The sequence below is a fragment of the Halichoerus grypus genome, chromosome 1 (genome assembly GCF_964656455.1).
Source record: "Halichoerus grypus chromosome 1, mHalGry1.hap1.1, whole genome shotgun sequence".
Lineage (NCBI taxonomy): Eukaryota > Metazoa > Chordata > Mammalia > Carnivora > Phocidae > Halichoerus > Halichoerus grypus.
The window spans coordinates 187,328,813-187,341,052 of NC_135712.1; the positions used below are offsets into that span (position 1 = coordinate 187,328,813).

General features: G+C 37.5%; 1 protein-coding gene across 3 annotated transcripts in view; it reads right to left on the reverse strand.

Moving 5' to 3' along the window:
• The window catches only part of PTPRG (protein tyrosine phosphatase receptor type G), a 689,740-nt gene that overhangs the window by 15,436 nt on the left and 662,064 nt on the right, over positions 1–12,240 (reverse strand). For all 3 annotated transcript variants that reach the window (XM_078076474.1, XM_078076466.1, XM_078076463.1), the window contains 5 exons: positions 10,495–10,588; positions 9,515–9,591; positions 8,895–9,023; positions 5,561–5,707; positions 4,728–4,870 (listed from right to left, as the gene is read on the reverse strand). In XM_078076474.1, coding sequence (XP_077932600.1) covers positions 4,728–4,870; positions 5,561–5,707; positions 8,895–9,023; positions 9,515–9,591; positions 10,495–10,588 — 590 coding nt within the window. The remainder of the gene's footprint in view (positions 1–4,727; positions 4,871–5,560; positions 5,708–8,894; positions 9,024–9,514; positions 9,592–10,494; positions 10,589–12,240) is intronic.

Sequence of the window (12,240 nt, forward strand, 5' to 3'; positions counted from 1 at the left end):
CCCAGCTTGTTTTGTTTCCATTTGCATGGAATATCTTTTTCCATCCCCTCAACTTCCAGTTTGTGCATGTGTTTGGGGCTGAAGTGAGTCTCTTATAGGCAGCATCTGGACAGGGTTTTTTAAAATCCATTCAGTCACCCTATGTCTTTTAATACTTAATTATTGAGAGATATGTACTTATTGCCATTTTGTTCATTGTTTTCTGGTTATTTTTATAGTTCTTCTATGTTCCTTCTTCTCTTGCTCTTTTCCCTGTGACTTTCTTTAAAAATAGGAATCAAAACATAACACTAATGTATCTATTACAGGTTTTGGGTTTATGATTTCTATAAGGTTCATATATAACATCCTAAGTATATAGCAGTCTATTTTAAGTTGGTGGTTGCTTAAGTTCAAACACATTCTAAAAGCTACACATTTTATGTGTATGATGCTGTATTGTACATCTTTTTGTGAATCCCTTAATTCTTTAGATATTAGTTTCACCTTTTAACCTTTATACTAGCTTTATGATTGATTCTACTACCTTTACTATGTATTTGCTTTTACCAGTAAAATTTTTTTCTTTCATAATTTTCTTCTACTTACAGCCTTCCTTTTTCACTTAAAGGGTCATCTTTAGCATTTCTTCTAAGGCTGGATCAGTGGTGATGAACTCTTAATTTTTGTTTGGTAAACTATCTGTTCAATTCTGAATGTTAACTGGGTATAGTATTCTTGGTTGTGGTTTTTTTTCCTTTCTACACTTTGAATATATCATGCCACTCCCTTCTGGACTGCAGGTTTCTGCTGAAAAATCAGCTGATAACCTTATGGGGCTTCCCTTCTAAATAACTAGTGCTTTTCTCTTGATGCTTTTAAGATTCTCTATCTTTGTAATTATTATGTGTCTTGCTGTGGACTTCCCTTGGTTCATCTTGTTTGGGGTTTTGTTTCCTTCTCCAGTTTAGGGAAGTTTCTACCCCTCCCTCTCTCTTCTCCTTCTGGGACCCCTATAATGGGAATGTTAGTATATATGCACATGCCGTGATTCCCTCTAGTGTGTTTTTCATTTCAGTTATTGGTTCATTTTTGTATTTTCTATTTCTTTGTTGAGGTTCTGGGTTCATCCACTCTTCTCTCAAGCCTGGTGAGCATATTTATGACTATTACTTTGAATTCTTCATCTGGAAATTCTTAATTTTTGAACAAGAGTTCCTGCATTTTCATTTTACATGGGACCCCACAAATTATGGTAGCTGGTCCTGGCTGACACTATTTGTGTACACAGGCCCTATTAGCTTCACACTGCCTATTTTCTCATGTTAAGGGATCCTAAAATTATCCTCCTAGTGCAGTAATGTTGAGGTTCAAATGAAAAACAGAATTAGTTAATTTGTAGGTATCTTTGCAGCAGTTGACAGAGAAAGCAGTCCATACAGTTCTGTATCTCCTATGGCTTATCTCAGGATCAAATGAAAATAAAAGGTTATTGGTGATCCTCAAAGAGCTTTTGCTTATTTGGGCTGTATCTATTAATATTTATGGTGTCAAAAATTGGAACTGAGAAAATGTTAAACACAAAACCATGCAAGCACCATTATGGTAGCCATCAGAGTGAGAATGAACAAGGCAAATGGTATCTTTGCATTATTATGAAAATAGTTTTGACCTTTTAATGGCCTCCTTTCCAACCTGCAGTACTCACATCATACTTTGTTAATGGAATTAGCCTTCTAGGAGCTCTAACAGGGTGATAGATATACCTCCGCAGTGAATATTATTAAATATTTGCACAAGAAACTGTTCTTCTGTGAGTGAACGTCTAATCTGTAGTCTCATGAGACTGTAAAAACCGTGCTTACGTTCCAAAGTTGTTCTGTCGGAATGTAAGCTCTGCTTAAAAAATCTGACAGTAATGCTGATAGATGAGTCTCTGAACAGAATGGTCTCGAATACAGGATGCTGTGAATAAAGCTGTTTGCCTTTAAGCTGTGCTTGCCTTCAAATAGAATCAGTTTACTTTTGGGTGTGGAATTTTATCCTTAGATCATTTATCTAGAAACTTTATCCATCTGGCACACAGCTGAGAACCCTGAGAGTAGGTGTTAAGAGATCTCTGTGTAGACCCGATAAATAACAAGTTTGTCCACTCAAAGTTCAACTCTTAAAGTGCAAGCAGCGAGGCTTTCTCTTCCGGCCTGCTCACTTCTAGTTTTGATAGAGCTTAAACATTCGTAAGGAGGCAAGATAACAAGAAACAAAATGCAAGGCACAAGGCTCTCTGGGGAAAGTTCATATTAAGGATACTGTACATATCCTTAATTTGTAGGTCAGTTTGAAGCACAGTACCCATTCTGTGCCAGGCATTGAGCTTCACCCAGTGGAGACTGGGACAAATGAGTTACCTCTGCTGGTCTCAACAAGGTGGGGGTGACAATCCTGTGAACAAGCAGTTGCAACAGGATGTGCTACCCAAGAACACTGGTAAGAATGTGATGTTTGTTAGTGATTTTAAATGATTACCTCTTCAAAGAGAGTGACTTTTAAAGTGTCTGTTGACTGAAAGAGCCCTCAAGGGAAATAGTATTTGCAGGGGCAAGGTGGCCTGCAGGAAGTAATTCAATGGAGGATTGCTTCAACCGGATCATAAAGGAGTTTGAAAAGTGTACTGAGAGAATGGGTGACATCAAGAAGACTCGTGGCCAGTGAGATGTGGAGGTGAGGGGGCATACCAGCACGTTTCTGGTTTGCCCAACTCCGGGGCTGGGGACAGGCGGGGAAGATGATGAGTTTGTTTTGAGGTGTTTGTGGGCCACCAGGAAGGGATATTTACAGGTACAAAAAGTAGGTAGGATGGAAACTGAAAGCTAGCTGGTGTTCAGAACATTGCACTACCACGAGCAGCTGTTTACTTTGCTTGGGTAATGTGGAAAAATAACTTCTACGGAATTGCTTATCTCCTGAAGAGTGGATAAAGGAAGGAACATGTTTCTTCAGTGGCTTTTAGTCCAGCTCACTTACATGATTTGTGCTGATCTAGTTCAGAGTTAATTTGCTCTTTTCTTATGCAGGCCTAAGAACAAGCTACATTTGATTAATTTCAGAGGTCATATATGTGGAATATATATGTGGAATAAAATAAAAATCACTGAATAAGACAATATACCCCCAAACTGAATACAGACAAATGAATCAAATAGTTCTTTTTAAATGGTTTAACAAGTTGCTAGTTTTTTCCTTCCCACATCCCTTACCATGAAATATAAGTTTAGCTGCATGACTGCATTGAGCACAAAATCACAACACCATCAGTCACAGCACTGGGCAGCAGCATTAGAATTCAGTCCCCAGAGGTATTTGGAAAGCTAATACAGATTAGTGGGGGGAAAAACTATAGAAGCAGCCCTAATGTCACACTATAACTGCATACCCCAATTTCCATAGACCAGGACTAGCTGCCCAGTTATTTTTATGCTGGCTCGGCTACTTAAACACTGCTGGCAGTTGCCCCGTTTCTGGGCATCTTAGTAATGACTATAATGTTTTCCTCTTTCTTTCCCCCCTAAACTCAATCTAATTAAGAGTTGGACCAACATTTTGAAATAGTCATTATTTCCTAAAAAAGAACATAAAAATCTTTGGAAGCAGCCAGTTAATAGGGCCATCTTCAAACATGAGGAACCATGAGCTGAGGTACAGGTGCTGACCTACGCTGAAAGTGTGCTCACTTCATGTTGCAGCATTAGTTTAGAAAAAATGGAAGACTTAACAATAAGCTTTACTCTCAAATTGATTAATAACTATGCTTCCAGAGTAGCTGTTAATTTAATGAACATAATGGGTACACACTGAGAATTTGCTGACCAAAGGAGCTACCTTGGAAGTAAAACAGAAATGAGGATAGAGGGGCACTTGAGTGGCTCAGTCAGTTGAGCATCCAACTCTTGGTTTTGGCTCAGGTCATGGTCTCAGGGTCTCAGAATCCAGCCCCACTTGGGCTCCATGTTCAGCGGGGAGTCTGCTGCTCTCCCGCTGCCCCCACTCTCTCAAATAATTTTTTTTCTTGTTTTTAAAGAAATGAGGATCTATAATTGGTGCCATATTAGCTAAAAGCTTGTGAGAGTCTAAACAATCTGGGATTACAAACTGATTTACAGGTCAATCCCAGCCATGAAGTTTGACTCCAAATATTCACATACTATAAGGTTTATCTATCAACCTTTCCCTCTGACTAAAGGGGAAGGTGTCTGGGTTTGAATACCATGTGGATGCCTAGAAGCTCTGACACCAGGAGCAAATTATTTGTTCTCCTTGAGAGTCATATTCTTTAAACTTCCAAAACACATTGTAAACTCTAAATTTATCATTAATAGTAACTTTCTCACTCCTAATCAACTAAACCATATTTAAAAAGTTTTCTTCTCTAATAAGTGTTTGTAGGGATATAAAAATAAATATTTAAGTTATTAACTATTTACATTTTCTGTTTAATTAGTGTTTTTGAAACATAAATCCTCAGGAAGCTTGCAAGTCTACTTTTGTAGGCTGGTATAGTGCTTTGACCTTCTAGAACATACACTCCAGGAATATCTGAAGTCTGGGAAGGGCCTGACACATTAAAATGCAAACAGATTTACAACAGGCCCTTGTACACACTGGTAACACAGAATGGTCACGATCTTCCCTTTCCACTCCCAAAGCAATTCAAGAAAAATGTCTGAATTTTAAAATTAAGAAATACATACTCATCATGAACAATGGTGGGGCCATCCCTTGTTAAGGCCTCTTCCTTGATGACATTGATAAGTTCGAAAGTACTGCTGATGGGGGCATCTGGGTTAGGCCATTTGGGACACTGGAAGTGCCGAACCTCTAGGACGTAGTCATCCTATAACCAACACAACAAGTCATAGCCCATCCGTTATTTCCTGACACCTATAATCTGGGGACTAGAACTTGCTCCTGAGAAAGTATGTATTAGAGATAATTGACAAATGCCAAATACTAGGGAGGACTGACTTCCTGCCCTTAAAAAACGACCAGGTCATGATAGTAGAATCCTATTTTGTTCTGGGGACAATAAAATTTTAAGTGACAATAAATTATAAGAGACTTTATATCCTATTCTATCTTATCTATACATTTAAAGGAAAAAAAGACCAAGCGTTAGATCATCATTTAAGTTATTAATATAAGATAGCTCTTCTTTCTCCCCACCCCATAATAAGTTATTACATATCAAAATGTCATTTAGTAAAAAAAAAAAAGCCTTACTATTATCATCTGTAACACATTGCAAGGTTTACATTTCTGGGGGCAAAAAGACTGTTGAACTCTAGTATATTGTTTTCATAATTAGGTCAACAGACCTATTTGTATGCATGCTCAGAGGAACTGTTACATTTCATCTACCCAGCTGGAAAAAGCAAATATTTGAAGGAAGGAAAAAGGGAAGTGTACATATGTAAAATTAAGTCATACTCAAATGCCTGAGCCTGTCTCGAGGGTGGCAAGTGACTTTATTATTACTTAAAAGGCGATGCAGGGCCCAAGTATGTCTGTTGGAGGTTTAAGTTACCTGTGTAGCTTCAAGGATAAAGTCATGGATGATGATTTGTTCTTCATTAGAGAGACACAGTCTGTCTTTGCTGATAAGGGTGACGGTAAAGGCCTCACAGTTCATGGATTCTTCTCGACTTGGCCAGTATACAAACTCATCTTCTGCCTATGGGAACCCCCCCCAAAGAAAAAATTCCTCTGCAGTGCTGTCAAACATTTGTTTTTGAATTTTCTTGCAAATTGACGTATAATGTTTGCCATGTCCTGTACTTCATCATGCCCAGTTCCCCAAGTTCAGTGGTGATTGTAAAATATACTCGATAATAACCATTTCCTAGCACTTCCCACCTAGGGCACTGTAACAACCAAAAATGCTCCCTCTAGAGGTGATATATTAAAATTAATCGACCTAGATCCTGGGTTTTTTTTTTTTTTTTTTGGTTTTTAAGTTTTTTGTGTTTTCTTTTTTACTGTGATACATTATAGAAAATTTCTCAACTGGAGTTAGTATATTATTTCACAACTGCTTAAGCAACTAAGACATCCTGGTTTTTACTTCCTATGGATTATGTAAACAGTTCTACAGTTGATTAGCATTTTGCCAAGGAATTTCATCAACATTATCTTACTTAGTTTTTATGATATACTAGTGACGTAAGGGATTTTTATCATCGGTCTTTACAGAGGAGGACATCAAGACTCAGGGAAGTCCTTAAGTTGTCTCAAGTCACACTGCTACTAAATGGTAAGCAACAGAACCTGTCTGGGAAGAGGTCATGCATAAATAAGCTTATGTTGGCATGAAGTACAAAGTGCTCTTTCAAAGACCAGTTAATCTATCCATGTTAGGCTTCAAATGGAGATTAACATAGAAAAAGTCTTTCAGCCTTGAATCAGGCAAACTTTAAATGTTCATCTATTTTAGGATTAAAAATAAATATTCAGGCGTGGTATTTGAATTCCATCCCTGAAAACTGTGGAGGCCTAAGAAAAAGTTAAGGGGTACATATGTTGGAGATTTTGTGAGAAGTACAATGATTAGGATAAGACCCCTGACCCCCACTGCCATGCCTCTTTTTCTCATCAGTTCAAATGGCAAACTACTTTGCCCAGCATTATCTATACTTCTAGGGGCATCTTCCTGAAAATGCTTAGATACTACTAGTGAAGTCAGAAATAATTCTAATGTTCAAAACAAAGAAGGTTTTGTTTAATCTTACATTGTTGCATCAGAAATGAGCCAACAGTCCAATAAGACTTATCACCCTTTCAAGTTTCAATATAGCTTATTGCCAAGTACATTTTTATTTTTAAAGCTCAGCATAAGGGGAAACAGATTAGCAATTGGGTTTAGTCTATACAAAAGAAGTCTGTAACTGTCAGGGGTTTTAATACATTTTGTCCAAGGAAATGGAAGTAAGACCCTTTTAACAGATACTAAAGATGTAAGGTAATAATGGACAGGGCCTATACATTTAATCAATATGCACAGTTTAAGCATAGGATTTAGGATTGGATGTGATCCTGAATAAATTAATCTGGGCCTTAATTTCCATATCTGAAAAGTGGGAATAACAACATTATGTACCTCTAAGAAGTTAACATGAATCGTAAATTACCAAATTGGCCTAATAACTGCCAAAGAGATTTTAATAATGGTGGAAGAAAGGCAAAAAACAACAACAAAAACCTTCTGAATATAGAGCGCAAACTGATCATCTTCAAAGACTATGAAAAATACATGCTGCTTCTTGATTCAGCAGGAACTCCAGTCTCGTGGTTATTTTGCTTACAAATATATTTGTAGATCAAAGATCCCTGTATTTTTAACAGTGCTTTCTGAGCTAGGAACCAGTGACTTTGGGCTACTCAAAGCATCATGGTCTTGTCAACTTATAGCAGTGATAAATAATAAAGCAAACAAAGAGAATCTACATTTTCAGGAAAAATGTGCTCTAATAAATCTGACTTTCAACTCCGGAGCTGAGAATGCAGACATGCAGGATTCTAGCCAGGTCTCCCTCAGCCTGAGACACTGAGATGACCTGTTCCGGGGCAAGTCAAGGTCCTCACTGTCTGCAGAGCATGTATGGACTCAGGTGGTCTAGCCTACCCACTACAAATGAGCCTGTGTGATAGATGCTTTTGGTGACCATCCTGTGTTAAGTGACAATAACAAAATAACTGACTCATCCAACAAATGAACGTTTTAACAACCCTAAATGCCTCCAATTTCCACATGCCAAACAGAATAGACCCCTATTGCCAGCTAATTTGAAAATTTACACTCCAGTTTTTAGCTTAAGATTCTCAATTTTGTTGCCATTCTATCATACAGAAGCAGTCTTGGTATTCTGAAGCTGGAGCAAAATGCGACAAAGTGAAGAAGTTCCTACTGACTGGGCACACAGTCAAATGCATGTCATCAAGACTAGGGGTTCAATCACATGCTGTTCTTTCTTGATTAAAAAAATTCACTAATCTGATACTCATGGAAGCAACTCCTCATTGTTTTTTGTTTTCATTTTGTGGGCTCACATGTCCTCATAATAACTTCTGACCACCCAACTAATTCTGAAAGTTGATAGATTTGTTCACCCTTCTTTTACATAATCTCCAGACACAGCAGGGAAGGACTCAAGGGAGGAGAGAAAGAGGCTAGGGCTCAGTCAAGGTCTTAAAAGCACCTTTAAATTGGAACAAAATAGCCTTTCTGTATTTCCTTCCCTGTAATGGATCTGCTCTGCCTGTGGAATGGGGGAGAAATAATGATACATCATTAGTACTTTTGATATAAAGTTTTTGGGGTAGGGCTAGGAAACCTTTCTCTGATGTGGGGTGGGACAAATAGCATAGCAAAGGATTAAAAGGTCACGCAGGTTCAAATCCTGCCTCCAATTATTTGTGTATATGCCCTTAGGCAAGTTACTTTCCTCAATTTTCTTAGCTATTAAATGAAATGATAGTGGTAGAGAGGATTAAGCAAGTTAATACATGTAAACACAGTTACATACTCAAATGTTAGCTGCTATTTTGTTTTTTACAAATGACACCCAGCAACTGAGAGGTCAGGTTAAGGTCACATGTTAAAGGAGGTTACTCAAAGGCCCTTTTCCAAAACCTTCTATTGCCTGGCCATGTACAGCATGAGAACATCAAGTAATGGAGCTGACAGGGACAGTAACCGTACCGTAAGCATACAAAAGGAACCCGTTCAGACTTAAAGATGAGAGAAGTCTAGATGCCCTCCCGAGCACACACACACACAGTGGAGGCCTGTGGTAAGGTATCAGAATGATTTATGCTTACGGCCTCACAGGCTCATTAATATATAGCAGATGTGCTTTGCTTACCAAGCTCTGGTTGTCTGGCAGCATGACAATGATCTGTGCATTATGATCCCAAATCATTCGCCAGAAATCTTTCGTAGTATGTGGCAGAGGATGCTGGGTTATAATAAATTCATTGCTCCTATAATAGCCCTTCAGTTAGGGAGATGGAAAATCAGCAGTTACAAACATTTTATTCTGACGTTGGGGTAGTAAAATCCGTTCATGAAATAAGACAGCATTGTTTTGACCTCACTTAAACAATTGAAAAAGGCAGTCTGTACATGGGGCTAATTTTTAGATGTACATGCTAACACGTGTAGATCATTTTATCTCCACATACAATTCCCTTCTCGTTACCCCTGCTGTTTTTACTTAACAGCAATTTCAACATTTATTCAAACATTAGATGGGTGAAATTAACAAGAAAATTAATTCCTTAACACACACTTTTCTTAAAGGATTTCTGTACCCCTGCTGATTCGGAGTCTTTTGTTAAAGGTCGCCAGATACAGAAATCTCTCTAATTTTTATATTACACATCGAGAAATTATTTGAAAAATGAAATCAGCCACATAGGTGGTATCTGCTCTTTAGCACCTTTTAGTTTAATTGAATTTATTTATAATTAACTTGAATCTCACCATGATATAAGAAGCATTAATGTAATCTGTTCCTTTCATTCCAGGCAATGGTGCAAGACCCACTCGGGCACGCTCGGCTGTAGTATGGAAAAAAACAGAAAAACAAAAAAACCACCACATTTGCCTTACTACACACACAGAACCAATAATGCTTTCTGAGATTCACTTGGTGAGTAATCTATTTCCCTGGCTCCCCTTTCATTTTAAAACTCACCTATATTTTTAACTAAGCTAAAGGGTCAGCTAAGGCAGAATGTAAATGGAATTTTGCTGCACATTCCCAGAAGGGTAAAGGCATTACAGGAATAAAATCTTACTGTGAGAGAGGTTTTCACAGCAGATCACAAAGAGAACACTCTGTGCAGAGATGACAGAGGATTTCAGATAATTTTTGGCCCTGGTTTGATATCCTTACAATTATACCAACACACTATACTTTTGCTCTTTTGCCATTCCCTTCCCATTTTTCTCCCCATAACATGCTTAGAAAACAGTGGCCTTTGTCAGTAGAGTCTCAGAATCTCTCCAGTGATCACCCATGCTTGTGTCTACAGCTCACAGTTTCCTCTGCTAGGTCCCGAGTTATTTATACCAAGGTCCCCATCCACCCACAGTACCCTGATCTCAATAGCCAGAAGAATGTAATAATGCATTCCAGTTGTACAGATTAATCAGACTCGCGTTTTTCTAGGAGTATTAATGCCATAGTGATAATGGCTTTACTTCTTTTTTTTTTTTAGTTAAAATGTAGAAGTACCCTAATTCTTGAATTGTGAGGTGAACGGAAGCTAGACTTCATGTCACACTGATGCAGCAATCTGCTGGCATGGACAGCCACCCCTCCTAGTTTGATCAAACTGCCTTAATTTTCCTGGCATAACTACTCCCCTTGGTAGTTGCGGCCTCTCTACATAATACATAAAATTCGGTGAAAAAATACTAACACACTCAACCAAGTCAAACTGATTTTAAGAGCTTACATGGCACAACGGAAGAGTTTCGGTTCTTTTCTTTGTTACACTCTTTCTGAGCACTAAAGCACTCCACATACTTGGCATTACATTGTGTGACCAGCTGAAAGAAAAGCAACGTTGTAGTTTTCATTAACTAACCTTATTGTGATAATCATTTTGAAATATATGCAAGCATCAGGTCATTACTCTCTACACCTTAAATTTATACAATGTTATGTATCAGTTACATCTCAGTCAAGCTGGGAAACAACAAAACAAAGTTATAATTGATAGCATTTGCTTGATAATCTGGCAAAAGGCAGCCAATCAGTAATTGGATTACTGAGGAGCAAAAACATTTTTCTATCCTAAAGAATATATTTTTGTGTTTTAGTAGTGGTTACTTCTGTCCCCTTACCGTGGTTAGGGGTAATCTTGTCTTATTTCTACTATCAGGCCCTAGGCTTCTGATAACAGGTTCAGTGTGGGCAGTAAATACTAAATGAATTCATCTGGATTTTTCTGTTGAAAATGTCACTGCTTTTTGTAATTTGTCTTCCATAATTTCTCACAGGCACATGAGATTCGGGTGGGTCTACACTAGAAAAGACTGCTTTATAGTCATAGGAGCTAATTATGTTTCTTGAACATAACTTACTAGGTTCTCAGTACGTTTCTGTTGAACTAAACTAACATTGTTCTAAGGCCACTATAAGTAGCCCAGTAGTTTGGTTATTCTTCCTGTTCTTGTATAGCTTGGTTAAACACTGTGTCAATCCTCGGTTTTGTTTTTTTAGCTTTCGTACTACTGTCCAGGGCCTTGGGTGTAGTTTTCAAGTCTCTGATTCTTGTTTTTTTCCTTCTACTTAAGTTCTAAAGTGGTTAGTGCCTACCAAAGAACCAATTACCTGGTTTCCAAGGGAATGAAGAGATTTCTTTTAAAAAATTCATCAAAATATGTGGAAACAAATATTGCAGAAACAGAAAAGGCAGAATTTAAGAAATGTTGATAGTTAATTTTTTTAAGAATTAATTTTAAACATTTAAAATGAGATATGTCCTCATTATTAATTACCTCAAATGGTTTTTCAAATGGCTAGGATGTTTTAAAAGGAGAGCTAGAAATTTAAGATTGTTATGGAATGAAAATTAATTTAGCTTGTTACTTTGCTTGGCAGTCTCATTGATTCAAATGATGGTTTCACAAAGTTTTACCATGAAAAGTACAATTGTACAGATATACCTCATTCTTTCCATCTTGATACAAAATGAGAAATTACGTATGGAATAATGCAAAAAAAAATTGAAAAGACTAATGAGAGACCAATAAATAAGAAAGTACTTAATAATTGGAGGGACAGCATTTGAAGGTTAGAATAAAGGACTGAGCTTTTAATGATCTTATGGTCTTTTTTTTTTTTAACCTTTCCCTCAGTTAATTCCATATAAACCTTAACTGCCTTTAAACTTCTTCATGCCCCTATCCAAGCAAAAGAAGAATCCTTTGGGAAAAGTTAACTTCTTTCTGGTATTCCTTAGTACCTCTTTTAGTTTCTAAACTATCTGATAGTCTTTCAGATAACTTATTTGTTGACCTACTGTCCTAAAAATAAATCATTCTTAAGGGTAAGATAAGTTAGTTCAGAAGAAGTACAGCATTATTTTTTGGACTAGACTGACAGACTCCAACCTAGAGTCACTGTGGTGTTAGGATCCCAACAGTTCATACACAGGTCGAAACTTTATTTGCTTCCCGTTACATTTGAAGAATAC